Source organism: Dendrobates tinctorius, unplaced genomic scaffold (assembly GCF_039654945.1).
Source record: "Dendrobates tinctorius isolate UK_male_01 unplaced genomic scaffold, ASM3965494v1 ptg000107l, whole genome shotgun sequence".
In the NCBI taxonomy this organism is placed as follows: Eukaryota; Metazoa; Chordata; class Amphibia; order Anura; family Dendrobatidae; genus Dendrobates; species Dendrobates tinctorius.
In genome coordinates, this window is record NW_027361775.1 from 6141115 (window position 1) to 6161641 (window position 20527).

A 20527-nucleotide genomic window follows, 5' to 3' on the forward strand; every position below is an offset into this window, starting at 1 on the left:
TAAGTGGACAATCCCAGTAACCACATTGGTAAGGATGATGCTCCTGGACACTTGATGCCACATCAGGAGAAATAGTGGCGGCTGAAGATTGAGTACTGGGGGTCCAAATTTGTATACCTGTTGTACCTGTATTTTTCTTTAAACAAACGAAATTGCACACAAACCAAGTTCTACAGTACATGTGATAATAATAATCAATTTTTGAACAAAAAAATTGTACACTTGTAGCACGTTGTTTTTCATTTCAAACCAACAAAATTTCACACAAAGCAGATTCTACAGTACAGTAAGCAATAAGATGTATGGATTAAAAAAAGCACCACCATTTTGTTTAAAAAAAAAATTCCTATTTTTCACCTCAATATTTGGGGTGCATCTTATAATCTGGAGAGTCCTATAATCCAAAAAATATGGTAGTCTATTTTTTTACCCTTACCCTAAAAAAATGTGGTCACGTGCTGCAGGTACGTATTTCACAACTGACTGCAAACCCTAAGCCCTGCCAAGAAACTGTATTCTGGGACTCTCCCTGCTTCTGCAATTGCCCCTCCCTAGGTTAAATGCAGAATGTATCTGATACAAACAACAAAGCATGGATTTAGCCCTTACAAAGATGCAGAAAGAATGATGGTTCAGAATCAACACTAGTGTCAACGATAGAGGATTCTGATTCATTCAACTGTGCACACACAGCCCTGGGCAAGCACTCTCTCCCTCCAATAAGAGCTGTCTCTGAGCTATGCAATGGTGCCAGTGTGCTGAACGTGACAGCGCCAGACCTTTTACAACCCCTAATGATGTCATTCAGCCAGCCAATCACAGTAATGCCACTACGAAGATGGCTACGGCATTACAGTGACTCGCAGACATTCCCCATATGCCTATTGTTGTATAACAGATGTCAAAAATGCCATGTGGGGATCACACAGATACTCATGTGATATCCGAGTAACACAGAGCATGTTCGACTATCCCTAAAGTTGATGCGTGACTGAAAAAAAGTGATGAGGTGTCATATGACCTACCGTATTTTGCAATGTCTTATAATGAAATGAAGAGCTGTGGAAACAGATACAAATTTGTACAAATTATCCTATTGATTTGAATGTTGTGGAGGTTATTCATTTATAAATGCCTATTCATGCAAGCTTATTTTATTGACTGATGTTGAAAGCAACATTGAATCTGTTAGAAATAATTTGCTGTAAACTTCAGCGCAATAGCAGTATGACTTGGGATCAGTCTAGGTCAAATATATTGTCCTTTAGTGCTCTCAATAGAAATCTATTCATCATTATGTGAAAATGTAACTGTTATTTTTTTCTTAAAGTACAAGTAAAGAGAACAAACTTTTTAATATATTTTGTCAGAGAAATTTGCTTCTTTCTCTTCTCAGGCAAATTTTCATCTTACTGAGACATTAGATGACAGTTGCTGTTTATTACATTGTATAGCGAGGGGAAGAGGATGATTGCAGTGCTAAAGAGGCAAAGAGAGAAAGTTCATTTAAAGCAGTAACACTTTAAAGCATTGCTCCAGCATTTTTTTTCATTTCAGTGCTGAAATGGTGCCACAGCTGGAAGTTCACTGCCCCTAGTCTTATACTCATGAGCTGGTCTCTTAATCTTCTCTTTGCGCCACTCTGTTCATCTTCAAAAGTTTGCGACCTGCTGGACTACTTCAGTGTTTGCTGGGTGAGCCAGAAATTATTATTCTATGTAAGTGTGAATAAGGTCCTGGGAAAGAGAGGAAGAGGGGAAAAAAGAGGGAGAGCACTATCTAAGCATAGTAGATGAGTCAATTCAGCTTGGTGAGAAAAGTACAACTTCAAACTTTTTTAATACACCTGATAAAGGCCTACATGGCCGAAACGCGTTGTGTTTTTTTATAACAAATTTTTTTTTAATGTTTTTACTGTCTTTTATAAAATTTTGCATTTTACCTAGCCAATAAAATATCTTCTGATTTAACATCAGAGATCCTACTTAGTTATTTGGCTATATAACCTTCTTGCACCAAATTTGGTTAAGGATCCTCTGAAGGAAGCGCCCTGAAACTTCTTTATTCACAATATTCTATGTAAGTCTATGACAACCAGAACAGATCCAGAACGAGGCTTTCATTGACTCGCACTGAGGGCTTGTGACTGTTACCTCTGACTTCTGGACAGTTAGACGTTGCGGTCACTAAACTGCAGATCGGTATCGGAGTAGCGTTGGGAGGAGCTGAAGTAATCAGCTGGTAAATTTATTACTGGGATCATGGAAATTACATTAGCGCTCCTCTCCAGAGCGGAGATAAAAGCAACTGCTAGAGTAGTGCTTTAAAGTGTCAGTATATCATTCTACATGCTGGCAGTTGCTTTATGTACTAAAAAAATAGAATTTATGAAAGTGTAGTTTTGGACATTTAAATTTCACATCAGATTACAGATTAATTCCATAACACTTCTATTTTAACTCTTTAAAGATAAGTCTATCTTTTATTTTTGTGCTTTCCTTTTTTTCCTCCCCTTATATCATGAGCAATACGTTTTCTATTTTTCTAGTAATATAGCCATGGGAAAACTTGTTTTTTGCAGGAAGAGTTGTACTTCTGAGTGACACCATCCATTTTATCATAAGGTGTACTGGAAAGCAGGGAAAACATTAAAAGTGTGGCAAAATAGCAAAAAAAGTGTAATTCTGCAACAGTTTTTTAAGTTTTCTATTTACAGCTTTGATTTTATAATAAACATGTTGTGCAATATGTTTCTCTAGGTCAGTGCGAGTTTGCAGATATCAAAAATGCATAGTTTTCTTTTTTATAAGTGATGAAAAAAATCAGAAATTTTGAAAAAAAATAAATACATTTTGCTTGTGTCGCTACTTTCCGAAAGCTATAATGTTTTCAATTTTTGGGAAATGAGGCTGTGTGAGGACTTGTTTTTTGCTCCCTGAGCAGGAGATTTTATTGATATAATTTTGGTGTATATAAGATGTTTTGATTTTGACTTTTTTCTTGCTTCACTGTTTACAGATTAATTTATCTTATATTTTGATATATTGCACTTTTAGAAACACAATGCTAGCAAATATGTGAATTTTTAACTTCTTTATTTGGAGGTGATTTGATCTTTTAATTTAATTTTTTTCAGATTTTTAAACTTTTTTTTACTTTTTACTGTATTTACTGCTCCCCTTAGGGGACTTGAACCTGTGATCGTCTGTTCACTTTTGCTATTTACAGCAATTTTACAGCATTGCTGTAAACAGCAGAAATAACAGTCTCCTATGAGCGCCAGACAACATGCTGGTTTGCACAGGTCTACAGTGATGACAGACACAGAAGTGTTCAGCAGACCTCTAGGTGTTATGGCCACACATTGGTGTCCCATAAGTGGTAATGAAGGGATAAATAGGTACATCACCCCTACCAGCATGCATTAAATGCCACGGTCACAGATTGACAGCAGTATATAGCAAGTTAACAGCCACAGACAAAGCTTTAATTTACCTGCAAGTGTTAGAGGCAGATGAATGTTGAATATTAAAGCCATCATGTGCCAGTAAAGATAGGGAGATGAATTATGCTATCATAAGTCATTAAGCGATTAGTTAGAAATACCAGTTTTATGAATTGATATGACTTATGGAGCTGCAGCAAGGCTTTTTCCCACACTTGAACGGGTTACTGTCACTCTGCCCCCTGAGCCCCTTCATACTTACTAGTCCTTGGCATCCCGGCACGCTCCTGGTGCTGGTGCGCGTCACCTGGCGTCCGCTCTTCTGGGCTCACGGCCAGCTCCTGGCTCCCGTCAGGTGCGCATGCACATCTTTCACACTGGACTCGGTGGTGCACACGCACATCTCTCTGCCTGACTGCATCCGCCCCTTCCCGGCATCTCTATGACCTGGGAGGACCCTGACCCAGAAGTCCTGTGGCACGCTCTGCATATCAGGCAGCCTCTTCCTCTAGGCTGTGCCTGACTATCATCTGTGCCCCACCTTTGATTCGTGCCCCATGCTTCCCTGCGTTACCCTGCTCTCAGCCTACTTGTCCTGCCTTGCGCTGCTGCGTTACCTGTCCCTCAGTAGTCACCTTGGTCCCTCTCTGTGTTTTCTCCTAGTGCTCGCCTGCTCCAGCCTGTGCCTGTCTCCTCCTGTGTTGCCCTTCCCCTTGGAGTGTTCCTCTTCAGCCTCTCTCCACCGGACCGTTAGTAGTCTCCCCTGTGGTCTCCGGTTCCTGCCGCCAGCCTCTCTGCTAGCCCGTCCTGTCTCCCGCTTGTGTCTCCTACTGTCCGTCCCTGGGTACCAGCTGTCACGGCAATATTCTTCCCTGGGCCTGCCCCTGACGCTCCCTGTATAGGGGGAGGTTCACCAGACCAGCTCACCTGAGGGAGGTTCATTGTCGTGGCCCAGCGGGTTCACTTTTGGAGATCCACAAGTTCTCACAGTTACCAAGTTTAGGAAAGTCCATTACTATACCCAGTTACCATTTTGTGACAATTTTTCTGATTCAAAAATTATTAAGAAACCAGGAAAAAACTGGGATTATTTTTCATCAATGACATGTTGTTCATCAATAAAGCGTTTGTCTCATTAATAAATCTAATGCACCGGATTAGAAATTGACCATTTCATTATATGTTATGCTTATTCTAATTAATCTGTGTATTCGAAAACATAAATTCACAATATTCAAAGACATACATAAAAATAGCTTATAGAAGTAATTATAACACCAAACCGAAGATTTGGAAATGGAATTTAGGACATTTATGAACTATTGAGGTACGATCTTATTATATCTATGCAGTTTCCGCAATAAGTTTTAATTTATTTTCTAATCAGAAGAATTTTATTCCATATTCATCACACAGTAATTTCTTTGGTTCAATAATATTGCTGATGCTACTAATATAAAATTACACACATTATTCATATGACAAATTCTTGGATAAGCTACAGTATATTGTGTAGATACCTTGCTTGGGTTGGTACAATAAATCATTAAATGAGAGCTAACGTCAATCAAGACATATTGTACATGGACTCCACACACTCAATCAAGCTTATTGTAATGGTGAAACATACCCCATATATAAAGTGCAATTCTTTTCATAGATACTCGTGTATTTTAAAGCTTTGTGAGTTGTGACACATTTAAATGAATTAAATAGAGTGGTTAGCAAATCAGTATCTCTATCTGCAGCTGGAGGTTTAAGAAGGCAGAATGAAAGTGATATCAACATAATTATGTACAAATGATAAATATTGCTCATGCAAGTACAATTTAATATTTTTTGTACATGATGAATAAAATACCTTTACAAGCTTTCATTTTAATAAAGGGTAGTAAATTTGTCGCAAACCAAGAATTTAATGCATTTATTAAATAATGCTACACTCATTGATCCAATCTAATTTCCTTTATTAATGGAAAATCAACTACGGGCAGCATGAATCATATTCGGGTTCTGTTACTACAGCAGTGTATGTTGTGCTCTAAAATATTTTGGTGTTTCAGAGAAAAATGCTTTTTAAATCTGGGGATGATGCAACTAAGTTCACGGAGACTTCTTCCCATCCTCCTCTCTTTGATTGACTGGTCTCAAACTCTAGACACACATAGGGCAAGACATGTCTAAGTAGCGGGATAAGCCAGCATGACTTTGCCTCTTTGACTAGTCATCCTGTTTGTATTGTCTCTGGCAACCATTTAAAAGCATGTTATTTTCTGAAACGCCTCAACTTTTCAGAAATCGTATGCATGGCTGCAATGATTGAGCCATTGTTCAGTTAGCATGAAGTAGCCACCAGTTCCTTTTAATCATTCCCAATATAATGTTATGCTAAGATACAGTATATATGTAATGGGCTCATTCTTTGCTGGACAATCACAAGTTAAAAGTACAATACATTCTTTCAATTTATTTCTCAACATCAATTTCTCCATGTTTCGTTAGTAATAGTATATGCCTAAGTCTATTCCCGAGATACCATTTTAATTGTGAATTATTTTTCTCTACTGTTTTATGCGACATGTTAGAATTTATATTAGTTTACTATTGTATTATCAACTTATAGATAAAATGCCAGTAATTGATTACATGTCAACTCACAAAAGAAATATATATTTTATTATGGATTTTTTACAACCTACAGATAAATCGCTAAATTATAATCTGATAATGCAAGTCATGAAACATTGGATAGATAGCACTGCAACTTTCAAGGTCTACAGCTCTGGACTTGAGTAACAAATATACATTAGATAAAAAGGGACATGCTTCTATTTATTGCTTGCTACTCCAGGGCCATATTCTATTCCCTCCTTGACAGTTTTCTGTTTTTTTCTGACTGGAGTGGTTATAGGCTGTATACCCTACATGACTGCTGCAGCCAATCACTGGCCTCATAACACTAGACTTCCTAGGCAATTATTGGCTTTTGTGGCAACCTTGGGTGTCTATTCTGCAGCTAGGTAAGCAGAACACCAACAGAGAGGAAGGGGAATCGGCAATGCACCAGCAAGTACTAATATTCAAGAGAAACTAATGTCCTAAGTGGAATACCACATGTATTTGTACTGTTTATTCTATTTATAAATGATGTAATATTTGGACTTTATTGTACTTTTTCTGTATTCACAGTAAACTTTTTATTTTTCTGTCAACATAGCTTTATGAAGAAACGGAGAGTGGTGGTTATGGGGGATTCCCTGTTGAGAGGAACAGAGGCCACTATCTGCAGACCGGATATAACCTCAAGAGAAATGTGCTGTCTTCCAGGTGCAAAAATTAAAGATGTGTCTGACAGGATATCAGGACTCTTCAGACCTACAGATGACTACCCATTCCTGCTAATACATGTGGGGACAAATGACACAGCATGAAACGACCTGGAAACCATCTGCATTGACTTTGAAAACTTAGCTAAGAAAGTGAAAGAACTGGGAGCACAGGTGGTCTTCTCTTCCATCCTCCCAGTGGATGGCCATGGAACAAGGAGGTGGAATAAGATTCTGCAGGTGAACAACTGGCTAGGTCGATGGTGCCGTCAGCAAAGGTTTGGATTTCTGGATCACGGAGTGAATTACCTATATGATGGACTACTTGCACCTTATGAAGACTGGAAAACATGTATTTGGAAGTCGCCTTGCTACACTCATCAGGAGAGCTTTAAACTAGAACAATGTAGGAAGGGAAGCAAAAGGCCAGAAAAAGCCATACACCTGACAAATGCAATTAGAAGTGGAAAGGACGAACAAAGACAAAAGAATCTAAATAATAAAAATATTGGAAAAAGAGAAACCAATCACAAACTAAAATGTTTCTATACTAATGCACAAAGCATGGGCAATAAACAAGGAGAATTGGAACTACTAATGCAGGAAAAGAAATATGATGTCATTGGAATCACTGAAACTTGGTGGGACGATACACATGACAGGAATACAAGACTAGAAGGATCGAACTTATTTGCTAGAAACAGACTTGATAAACGAGGAGGAGCTGTCGCATTGTATGTTAGAATCGCGTATATCTGCACAGACATTTAAGCTTCAGAGACTGGGAGCTCTGTGGAAACTGGGTAAGAATACAAGGACAGAACAATGGAAAGGACACCATTGTAGGCATTTACTACAGGCCGCCTGTGCAAGCTGAAGATATGGATGAACTCTTTATGCATCAAATGGCCAAGTTCTCCAAAAAATATGACATAGTTGGGAATCTCTCTCAGGCAAAACTAACAGGTCAAGGAAATTCTTATCCTCTCTTGCTGACAACTTTATCTTCCAAAAGGTAGGGGAGAAAACAAGGGGAACTGCTACCTTGGATCTAATCCTTATAGGGAGGAAATGGTTGAGGAGGTAAAAGTCGCTGGGACCCTAGGAGGTAGCGACCATGCTATTTTAGAATTTTGGATAACTAGAGGAAGAACACCTGTGAAGACTCAGACGTCAAGGTTAGATTTCAGAAAGTCAGATTTTAAGGGATTCAGAAAGAGAATTGGATGGGTCCAATGGCTGGATATCCTTAAGGACAAAAATGTCCACGAAGGATGGGAAATCTTGAAAAATGAAATTCTTAGAGCACAATTGTTAAAAATTCCAAAAAGAGGGAAGAATAGGAAGCATTTAAGGAAACCAGGATGGATGAACACAGAACTTAAGCACATGCTAAAAAGGAAGAAAGAAATGTTTATAAAATGGAAAGAGGGAGGCATATCTAAAGAAGAATATAATGCTGTCTGCAGAACTTGCAGGGCACAAATCAGATTACTAAAGCTGACAATGAATTGAGGCTTGCAAGAGATGTCAAAAGCAATAATAAAGGATTTTGGGGATATGTCAAAAGTAAAAGAAAAGTCAAAGATGCTATAGGGTTTTTACAGGATGAAAATGAAGAAATGGTAAGACAGGATGTTGAGAAGGCCGAACTTTTAAATTCCTATTTTGCATCTGTTTTATCTCAGAAAGGAAATGTAACATCAACTGTTCTTCACTGTCCTATTAAGGTAATAGGAGAATCCAGGATATCTATAAACAGAAAGATAGTGAGGAAACACTTAGCTATCCTAAATGAATTCAAGTCTCCAGATCCAGATGAATTACACCCCAGAGTCAGCATGGGTTTGTAACTAATAAGTCATGTCAGACTAACTTAATTTCCTTCTATGACAGAATCACTGATTGGGTGGATCAGAGAAATGCTGTAGATATAGTATATCTTGACTTCAGCAAAGCATTTGACAAAGTATCTCACACAATACTTATTGAAAAAATGGCATGGAATGGACAACGCAACTGTTAGGTGGATTCATAACTGGCTTAGTGATCGGACCCAAAGAGTGGTTGTAAATGGCTGCACATCCAGTTGGAAGAATGTCTCAAGTGGGGTACCACAGGGCTCTGTCCTGGGCCCTGTATTGTTCAACATCTTTATCAACAATTTAGATGAAGGAATTGAGGGTAAACTGATTAAATTTGCTGATGACACAAAGCTAGGAGGGATAGCTAATACTAGAGAAGAGAGAGAGAATTCAAAAAGATATAAATAAACTGGAGCAGTGGGCAGCAATTAACAGAATGGTTTTTAACAGGGAAAAATGCGAAGTACTACATCTGGGCAATAAAAATGAAAAAGCATATACAGAATGTGAGGAATAGGGCTAAGCAACAGATCATGTGAAAAAGACTTGGGTATACTAATAGATCACAGACTGAATATGAGTCAACAGTGTGATGCAGCAGCAAAAAAGGCAAATGCAATTCTAGGATGTATTAACTAATTATGCAAATTGTCTCTTCAGAGAGGAAGAGAACTAGAACTCTAATGCCACCTATTGGAAGTAGCAATCCTAAAAGTCAATGTCGACCCTTTAACGAGCCTTGTTAAAGGGTTGACATTGACTTTTAGGATTGTAACTTCCAATAGGTGGCATTAGAGTTCTAGTCCTCTTCTTCTCTGAAGAGACAATTTGCATAATTAGCATATTTCCCAGAGGAGCATTGCAGCTTTTAGTCTCCTCATCCCGACATGCTTAGCATGTCATTCTCCGCAAGGAGAAATTATACTTCTTGGATATAGGATGTATTAACAGAAGCATACAGTCTAGATCACGTGAAGTCATTACTGCCCTCTACTCCTCTTTGGTCACACCTCATCTGGACTACTGTGCCCAGTTTTGGGTGCCACATTTTAAAAAAACACATCAACAAACTGGAGCAAGTTCAGAAAAGAGCGACCAGAATGGTGACCAGTCTGCAAACCCTGTCTTATGAGGAAAGATTGCAGGATTTAGGAATGTTTAGCTTGCAGAAGAGAAGACTGAGAGGAGACTTAATAGCTGTCTACAAATATCTCTAGGGCTGTCACAGTGTAGAAGGATCATCTTTATTCTCACTTGCACAAGGAAAGACTACAAGCAATGGGATGAAACTGAATGGGAGGGAACACAGATTAGATATTAGAAAAAAAACTTTTTGACAGAGTGATCAATGAGTGGAACAGGCTGCCTCGAGAGGTGGTGAGTTCTCCTTCAAAAGAAGTCTTCAAACAGAGGCTGGACAGACATCTGTCTGGGATGATTTAGCGAATCCTGCTTTGAGCAGGGGGTTGGACCAGATGGCCCAGGAGGTCCCTTCCAACTCTACGATTCTATGATTCTATGTATGAGGGCTTGCTTTTGCAGGGTGAGTTGTACTTGGAATTACATCATTAATTTAACTTCATATTGTACTTGAAAATGGAGGAAAAAAATTCCAAAAGCATTGAATTTGCAAAAATAAGAGCAATTTCACAATTTTTGGGGGGTCTTTTATTTACCATGTTCACTATGTGGTAAAATGGACCTGACAATATGATTCTCCTGGTTAAACTGAGTATTATTGAAGTTATTGATTTTGTTGCCATTTTTCGAGACCTGTAAAATTTTCATTTTTCAGGATATGGGGCTGTGTGAGAGCTTATTTTTGGTGCACTGTGCTGATGTACTGATACTATTTTGGGGTAAATACAATGTTTTCATCATCAGTTATTGCATTTTACTGTAATTTTGCAGCTGCCAAAAAATTGTTGGCATTTTGATTTTTCTTCTCATTATGCCATTTACCAATCAAGATTAATTTATTTTACATTTAGATATATTGGAAATTCACAGATGTATAGATACTAAATATGTGTATTTTTTAATTGTTTTTTTAAATAGGGCAAAAAAAAGATGATTTGAAGCTTTGTGCTTTTTAATTTTATTGATATTTTTTAAAACTTTTTTATTTTTTACTCTATTTAATAGTCCCTCTAGGGGGTTTGCAGCTGAAATCACAATCTTGTATGAATGCACATAAACACTGACTTTCACAGATGAATTGGAATGACAGGCATGGGGGTCTTCAATTTAGCCCCACAATCATGCCACTGATGCACCAATGGGAACACAAAATTACATACCTGCTGTTTATTAAATGCTGCTATCAGAACAGTGGGATTTAACAAGTTAACAGCAGTGGCGGCGCTCCACTCCACCCAAGACTGTTAGAAGCACATGATGGCTGATTAAATCAGCCATCATGTGTGGGGAAAGATATGGGCTCAGTGTGCAAGCCCACATCAAAGGTAGGGACACAACATATGACATGTGCTTGCATCAAAGATCTTGAAGGAATAAATGCTAATCTGCTGCTTGAAAAGCCAACAAGGTATTATTTTGATTCAGAAAAGACATGACTTCTACAGAAGAAAGTATTATTTTACCCCTTTATAAAACAATCAATATATTATTCATACTGAGAAACATACAGAAAAAACTGCCACATTTAGGGCAGAGTCAGACAGCCTGCTGACTCTTCTCTTTGGGTATGTGCACACAGAGTCCTTTAACGAGTCTTTTGGAGCAGATCCTTTCCAAAAAAATCAATGAGAAAAACACTTCAAAGATTCTTCCTATTAATTGTAAAACAACTTCCCAGTCATATGTTTACTGTTTTGCATATTTTTCCTAAACATCAGGTTTTAGGCTGAGTGCACACGCACTTTTTTGCCCTGCGGGTTTTTCCACGCAGAATTGAAGAAATCCGCAGGTCAAGTGACCTGCATTTTTCTTGCGGATTTCTTCCATTTTTAATGCGGTTTTCTTGCGGTTTTTGTGCGGTTTTCCACTGCGGTTTTCCCCCTGTGGATTTGGAGACTGGGGAGGTGGAAAACCGCACAAAAGAAGCAACATGCTGCGGATTTTGTACCGCACAGTCTGGACTCTCTTTTATAAACATTTTTCCTTTCTGACCCTCGGGGGGTTAATATGGGTTTTTGCCCCCGGTGGCCGCTGGTGTTACTACAACTGTAGTTGGTCGGTTGCTGAGTTCTTCCCCCCGGTGGCCACTGGTGTTACTACATGTTTATAGTTAGTCAGCAGGTGGTGACTACTCCTACTTCCCTTTGTAAGGCCACCTGGTGCTGCAATTCACTGTTGGTAATACTGTTCATTTGGAAACCAACCGTGGAGAAGACTGGACCTACCTGGTGCAGGGGGGGTTCAGCTTATCTGGAGCAGTGGTGCTTCAGCTGAACGTTGTCAAGTGGCTAACTCTGTTGTCCAGGAGCATTGCAGCAGAGAAAGCTAAGTTTTGTTTTTTAGTTGCTTTAACCCTGTGGTGTCTGTTTTGTCTTTTCTTTTGTGTTATTGATGCAGTACACTTTTTTACCTGTCTCACCTCCTGGGGAGGGGGTTGGTGGTTTAGCTCAGGGCTAAACAGGAGATAGGGACAGGTCAGAGACTTGGGCCTCACTACCATCAAGTGTACCCCCAAGTTAAGGAAAGTCAGGTCACCTCCTTAGCCTTAGAGGCAGTTCAGGTGCCCAGGTTCCATGTCTCCTGTTTTTTCCCTACTGCCCCGTGACAGATATCCTTTTTCGTAAAACAATATTTTAAATAGTTTTCATAATGTAGAATATTCATCTATGGATTTATCACATTGTCAACACAGTCAGAAATGAATTATTGCATTCATTTACAATATTGTATATGCATCTAAGGTTTTCACATATAAAAATCACACATAAAAGTCATATATATGTGTATACAACATAATAAGTTATCAGCAAGGAAATGATCACTCACCTTTTGATCCAGAAGTAATGTATTTGTAGGAATTGCAGCAAAGGATTTGTAGCTTGACTTGATTTTGTATAACTAAAAGTTACAAAAACAGAAGCTTTATTTTATACAGAGCCTAACTGTACTTTTTAAGTATATGTTAGATATGGAGGTTTTGTCAAGTGATAATTATCTCCCTTCCATTGATCAGGAATGGTGTATTTAATATGAATAGATTACCTTCCCAAGTTTCATTTTTAAGTCAATATGACTTCGCTTGCTGAAACGAGCAAAACACAGTATATCTAAAAGTTTAAAATTAAATGAAATTTTCTGCTCAGACCATTTTTTCTGTTTGTTACTGAATCAGCACAAGATTTTTTTTATAGTAATAATTAGTGTGTGGTTTGTAATTTTATATTTATATATAGTGCAAACAAGCTAAAAAGTAACACTAGTTAACATTTACATCTATTTTTTTGCTTAGTTGATTTAGAGATATAATTGAAAATATTATTATAAATTATATAGAAATGTTATAATGTAAATAACCTTAATTTACAAATATAATTCATAAGAACCAACTAAAACATGGTTAACATGCACCTAATGCTTGCCAAAAAATAAATATATGGGATTACCACTTCCAATTCGCTGAGCTTAGTTCTATTAGTACAGGAAGTCCAATGGAACATTTTGGTCAACATATATCTTAGTTAAACAAAGGAACATCAGCAGCCATCACATTGGACAATGAGCTGGAAGTGGAAGTTTAGCAACTTTGGTGGTTTACTTACTATCACTGTGATATTTTATATTTTTTAATATTTGTATAAGCTAGTGTAGGGTTTTAGGACATTGATTTTTGGACAGTGGCTTAACTCTTCTTGTCCTTTTCACCCTAACCTTTCTGATTCCATTCCAAAACGTGAAAGCTTATTGTTCATGGAAGTACTTTTATGATAAAATAATATCTCTATGTGCTGCTTATAACTGGCACTTAGGCCTGTTTCACACATCAGTTTTTTCAAATCAGTCAAAATCCGCCAAAATTTGAAAATGGCCGTTTTTTTCCATTGAAATATTTTAGTGGCGGATTTTGGCAGATGGTCATCCGTTACGTCTGCTATTCGGCGGATCCTCCAGATTTCTGGCGGATTCTGTCTGAGGTGAACGGACTTTGATACATTTTTTGGTGCCGTCAAAATGGCGGGAGACGGCGGATCTGCTGTCATCCACCATCTGATAGAATGGCCGCCTATGGGCGGCCGGTCCGCCGGATCCATTATTTAGCGGAATCCACCGGCGGAATCTGCTTTTTCGCACTGAGCATGCTCAGAAAAAAAGATACTTTTCCAGACAGTCCAAAAACTATATAAAGGTGGGCTAACTAATCATTGGGTCCAGACATCCTGCACCAGCAAGACAGAGAAGAGAAGATAGAGAGAGAGTCTTCTATCAACTGCCCAGCAGCAAGACCCCTGCAAGCCCAAGCCAGGAGCAAGAAGAGCACCTGACCAGCAACAAGCCATGACCGAGAGGCCTGCCAGTGCCAGCCAGCACCAACAGCCTGCCAGCAAAGCCTGCAATTGTGTGAGTATAAAACTTATTTGTGTGGGGTGTGTGTGTGTGTGTTTGTGGCCTGCCTGTGTATTGCCTGCCTGTGTATCCGTGGCCTCCCAGTGTTGCATGTTTGTGTGTGTGTATTTTTATTGGGTTTTTTTCATACTTTAATTTTTTTCTGTTGCATGTGTGCTGCATTTTATTTTCATACTACTGTAATTTTATTTGAATATTTGCAAGTATGCTGTGATTGTGTTCTGTGTATTGTATGTGGTGTAACTGTGGTATTGTATGTGGTGTAACTGTATTATGTGTTCAGAATTTTTTTTATTTTTCATGTAAATAAAGAGCAGAGTAGCTCCTACCTGTTAAAAAAAATTAAAACAAAAAAATTATAATAAAAACTGTTTTCCAAAAACTGTCCATAGTATAAATGTAAAAATGATAAGTGTGGGTATATGTGCAAAAAGGTCACATTAAGTGTTGGTATTGGGTATACATGCAATACCTAAACAATGTAACTTTAAAGTGTGGTTATACTCTCACTGAGAGATTATCAGCTAAATCTACATCATGCAATTACACACATGCAATATCTAAACAAGGTAACTTTAAAGTGTGGTTATATTCTCACTGAGATATTGTCAGTTAACTCTGCTTCAGGGAATTACACATGCAGTACACCAAAACAAGGTCACTTTAAAGTGTGGATATAGTCTCACTGAGAGATTCTCAGTTAACTACCGCATACTTTGTAAAGTAGTTTAACAAGTGTTTTTATACCAGCAGATCCAGCAAGGAAGATCACAGCACATCCAACCAGGAATGCCGCAGCAGATCCAGCCAGGAAGGTCACAGCAGAACCGCCTAGGAAAACACTTCAGTTTTCCCAGTAAGTATAAAGGCCTGAAAGCTTATTTTATCCTTTATATAATAGCTTAACAAATGTCTTTATACTTGCAGATCCAGCGAGGAAAGCAGCAGCAGATCCACCTAGGAATACTGCAGCACATCCAGCCAGGAAGGTCACAGCAGATCCAGCCAGGAAAACTGCAGTAGATTGGCCTAGATAAACACTTCAGCTTTCCCAGTAAGTATAAAGGTCTGAAAGCTTATTTTATCCTTTGTATAGTAGCTTAACAAGTGTCTTTATACTTGCAGATCCAGCCAGGAAAGCAGCAGCAGATCCACCTAGGAATACTGCAGCACATCCAGCCAGGAAGGTCACAGCAGATCCAGCCAGGAAAACCGCAGTAGACCCGCCTAGATAAACACTTCAGTTTTCCCAGTAAGTATAAAGGCCTGAAAGCTTATTTTATCCTTTGTATAGTAGCTTAACAAGTGTCCTTATACTTGCAGATCCAGCCAGGAAAGCAGCAGCAGACCCAGCCAGGAAGGCCACAGCAGATCCAGCCAGGAAGACCGCAGCAGATCCAGCCAGCAAGGTCGCAGCAAACCCAAAAGCCAGGCCGCAGCAGTTTTAATATGTCTTCTTCTGGGAGCTCCCCTCACAGCATCAGCGAACTGAGGTAATATAAATAATTTTTTTTTTAATGTTATTTTCCAGTTTTTTTTTAAACAATATATGCATGTATTATGTATTCACAGGAAGCTGAATCTGAGGAGCTTCCAGGAGTAGACATGCAGGGCGGAGAAATGCAAGGAGGGGGCACGCAGAGTGTAAGTTTAGCATGTACAAAAACTCATATACATACATAATGCTACACCCAACACAAACATTCCTCACAGAACACACAATAACTCCGCACCCATCCAACCACATACCTTTTTTTTTTTTTTTACAGTCTTCACAATCCGGTGTCCGCACTAGAGTGACTCCCAGGACATCCCAGCATTGCCGAGGTGATGCCTCTGGTGGTTAGCGAACAGTAAGTAACCCTTTATTTGGGTGATTGATTAATGAAGCTCATGCGTCTGAATTTAATATTCCTTTTTTTTCACAGGTTTCACAGCGTGCTCCCCACAGACCAGTGGAAGAGGGAATGATAATAGATGTGGACACCCTCATTGAGGTTGTGCAACCACGGGAGCCGCTGTGGAACATGGCAAACCGCTACCATGCCGACCAACCAACCACCCGACGGCTATGGGATGAGGTGTGTTTGGAGGCTGTAGAGAACTGGGAGGAGCTCGATGCGAGGGCCAGGTATTTGTGCGCAAGTATTCCAATTTCAGTAACTTAATATTACAGCATGTGAAGTTTTTAATACTAACCACTTTTTTTTTTTCCTTCACAGGTGACAGGGTTATCATACGGTGGCGGTCGCTCAGGGATCGCTTCAAGAGGGACTTCAACAAGGAGATGCAGGCCCCGAGTGGATCGAGAGGAGGCAGGAGCAGCCAGTAAAAACATTACAGAGCCCTGTCGTTCCTCCGGTCGACGATGGTGAGCAGAAGGTAAATATTCCACACACCATTTCTGCAGTACAAATGTTGACATGTTTAACCTATTTTTTTCAGCAATGCTAAATGAAATATCAATATATTAATATATATTTTTTCTCTTTTCTAGCTCCATCTGCAGCACTTGGGAGCCTGCTTCCGAGTTGCCTCCCTCTGGAGGGATCCCTTTGGAGACCGCCACCGGGGACCACATCGAGGTATCCGACCCCTCTGTACCTTCCCTCTTGTCTCGTCCCTCTGTCCTCTCCACCAGCACTGGAGCAGCAGGGCAGTCTTCATCACATGAAGCTGCAGGTGACAATTTACAGTTCCCTTTACCCCACCCCTCTGACACTGCCGCAACATCTCAACCAACTTTTGGTTCTGGACGGCAGCGTCAGAGATGTCAGGAAAGGATGACCTTGTCTGACTGTTTGAATCTGACTCCAACCATTTAGAATGCATTTCGAATTGTGGTGCAACAGTTAACTTCTGGGTTGAACATGATAAATCAAAGTATCATGGAACTCAGAAGTTACATGGAACGGATGAATTCAGAGCCAAACCAGATGCCGAGACCTATTTTTTTTCATTCAGTTGTCTGGCAAATGGAAGATTTAAATCCTCATCTACAGATGCATGTGATGCAAGCATGTTGCAATGCTCTAGTGACTGCAGTATCCCAGGCCTTCCAATCTACCCATGCACCTATTCCATCACCTCATTTCACCGTCCATCCTCCCTCCGTCCATCCTCCCTTCGTACATCCTTCCCCAGTACAGCCTTCCACGTCCATCCTTCCACCGTCCATTCTCCTACCACCGTCCATCCTCCTACCACTCTCCTTTCTCTAGTTCCCCATTCCCTTCTTCCCATTACCTTCCTTCCCCATTGCATTATACCCCAATGCCCTCACCATACCCACACACACCTTCAATGTTCCCACAAACATCCTCTGTCCAACTCCCATCCCAACCTCATCTTCTCAACCCCCCTTCCACTTCTGATCCTCACCAACTCCATTCCCATTCCTCGATGTGGTCAACCCTGTTAACCCCTCCGATGATATATCCACCCAACAATACCGGCATTTGTAATATTGTAACAAATTGTTAAAATAAATTTAAAAAATTTTATTTAAAAAATAATAAATATTTTTTTTGTTTCAAAAGAATTTTATTGTGTGGTTTAATTTTTTTCTTTAGTGTTTAAAGTAAAACAAAAAAAACCACCGTTGGTGTACAGGTGGTAATACACAACACTTGGTAAAGGTTCAAAGTACACCGGTGGTCTACAGGTAAAAATACACAACACTTGGTAAAGGTTCAAAGTACACCGATGGTGTACAGGTAAAAAATACACAACACTTGGTAAAGGTTCAAGGTACACTGGTGGTGTACAGGTAAAAATACACAACACTTGGTAAAGGTTCAAGGTACACCAATGGTGTACAGGTAAAAATACACAACACTTTTATTACCCACAATTGGTGTAAAGGTATCAAAAATATGAAAGAAAAAAGGAAAAATTACAAAAGTTTTTCTTATACAAAAAAGGAACCTTGGTATAAAATAAAAAAAAATAAAAAATTATACCTTGTCATCTTGCCAGTCAACTCTTCCTTCTGGTGACAGAAAATAATCAGCAAATGGGTTCCTCATTCTTGTCAGTGACACAGTACTCCGAACACTTGTCTGGTGATAATCCCACAAGGTGGTTTCACAAACATTACTATTACATCGCTATTACTCCTTCCATCTCTGCCACTAGCTCTACAACCTTTCAAAGATATTGTTTTACAACGCCATAGATATAGTTTTCCCCAGTTTTCAGGATCCAATCACATTTGGGACCATTTTCCAAGAGCCAATCATATTTGGGAGCATCCCATTTGGAAGGTGTGGGAAAACGGATCCGTCATAAAACGTACCCAACGGATGGCAAAAACGGATGCCAGCGGATGGCACGGATCCGGTTTTTGACGGATCTGTACACAAATCCATATAGCCGGATCCTTCAATAAACGGATCCGTACCATCCGCTTGCATCTGTTTTGACACATTTTTAGCGGATCCGCCATTTTCAAATTTTGACTGATGTGTGAAACAGGCCTTAAAGGAATGTTTCCCCCTTACATTGCTATTTGACAATGAATTATAGGAAGGGAAACAAAGGTCATACATGCATTTCTTAATGTCATGTTAAGTGTGTCATTATTACAAAATTAGTTTAATTTTATCATGCATGAAAAATACAGAAAAATATTCTATACCTTTTTATTTTCAAAGTCAGAAACTTGAGACAATGAACTTCTTGATGGCAGTTCACATGATCTTGACAGGACTGTTCTTGGCTGTGCAGTAATGTTAGTAGATAATGAGCAAAGTGGTGCATTTTTTTTCGATACTTCTGAACTAAGAGACTGACACTGTGAGTTTTGGCTCAGTGATTGGTATGTGTTCTGGTCTGTCTCCATATTTTCTCTACATATTATGGCTGACTGATTTTTTCCAATATCCATAGCGGAATTAGACATTACGTGGCATGGAAGTGAACTCTCACTTAAAGCATGAGAAGTTGATCTAAAATGACCTCTCGGTGATAGATGTCTTTTCATATCAATTTTCCTTTCATCAGGTAAGTGACGAAGTGACTGATCAAAGTGAGAAGGAGGAGGAAACAATGTAACCCTTTTTGATTTGCCAAGAACAGAATACTTTTTTATTGGTGTATATGGTAGTCTGCTTATTGGAGGTTTTTCATTTAAGGATAAAATATGTTCCCTACTTGAGTTGGGTGATGTAGTTGACCTATGATGCAATTGAGAAGACAATGATGAAGATCCTTTTAGAGCAAGTTGATCACTTACAGTTGGCTTAAAATGAATTGAGTTTGGGGAAAGTGTCCTGTTTTTACTTTGGTGGAATGGAAATTCTCCATGCAATATATCAGCTTCTGATGATGATGGCATAATTTCAGCTTTTCTTTGAAAACTTATAATTTTGGGCTCTTTTGGATAATCTAGTGAAAAACAGGATATAGCTTTTCTAGGTAAATTTGGAATAACAGACAACTTCTTATAAGCAGAAGGTGTAGGGGAAGTTGTCTTAGGCTCAGACTGATAATGGTGATCAGGAGAAATTGTTCTTTTTGAACTTGATCGTTTTGATTTTAGTAAGGAAGTTAAAAATGAAAGACGTGATGAAACAGGTGAAGTGGTATCTGGTTTTGGAATTGGAGATGTGCTTTCATTCATACTACAGATTGTTGAAGAAGATCCAAAGAATGGAGAGCTCAATGGGCTAGGACTACGGCAAAGTGGATATTTTGTAACATGTATAGGAAGAGGAGACAATACATTTGGCCGTCCACTCTTGTTGATATATGTAGCTTTGTATTCTGAAATTTCTAAATCAGTTGGAGAATGCAAAGATCTTTTGGTATATAAACTCACTGGAGTTTCTCTTGCCAAAGTATGCAATGAATTTGAATTTATTGGTTCAAAAGGTGTAAGAAAAGTGTCTTTAACTGCACTCTTAAGTTTATCTATTTTAGAATTAGTGATTTCTCCTCTATATCTTACTGTCTTGTTATCTAGGTATGAGACATTTGATAACTGAGAAGAATGTGAGTCCATGCCAACAGTACACATTTGCTAGAGAGAGAAAAAAAATTAAAACAATGAAAGAAATTAGCACAGGTAGTTTCTCATGGTTATTGTTACATCTTTATTTAGAAATAAGTTGAAATGATTACATTTTTCTGATAAATTCAGCAATTTTTTTCTTGCATAATTTTCTTTCTTTTAGATATCTCTTGTTTATGTCTCCATTTTTTTACTATTTTATTTGCATCAACAATGTTTCAATGAATGATACATATTAAATATAATATTATGATTTCACTCCACTATATTCACATAATGAGTCAATGCAATACAGCAAAAGTAAATTGAAAAAAAACATACAATTAACTAAAGTGGA

At 38.7% G+C, this 20527-nt stretch overlaps 1 protein-coding gene across 1 annotated transcript in view; it reads right to left on the reverse strand.

The window, feature by feature from the left end:
- The window catches only part of MLIP (muscular LMNA interacting protein), a 422570-nt gene that overhangs the window by 180827 nt on the left and 221216 nt on the right, over positions 1-20527 (reverse strand). Inside the window, exons 4-5 of the mRNA XM_073589143.1 lie at positions 18817-20199; positions 12603-12674 (exon numbers count right to left, since the gene is read on the reverse strand). Coding sequence (XP_073445244.1) covers positions 12603-12674; positions 18817-20199 — 1455 coding nt within the window. The remainder of the gene's footprint in view (positions 1-12602; positions 12675-18816; positions 20200-20527) is intronic.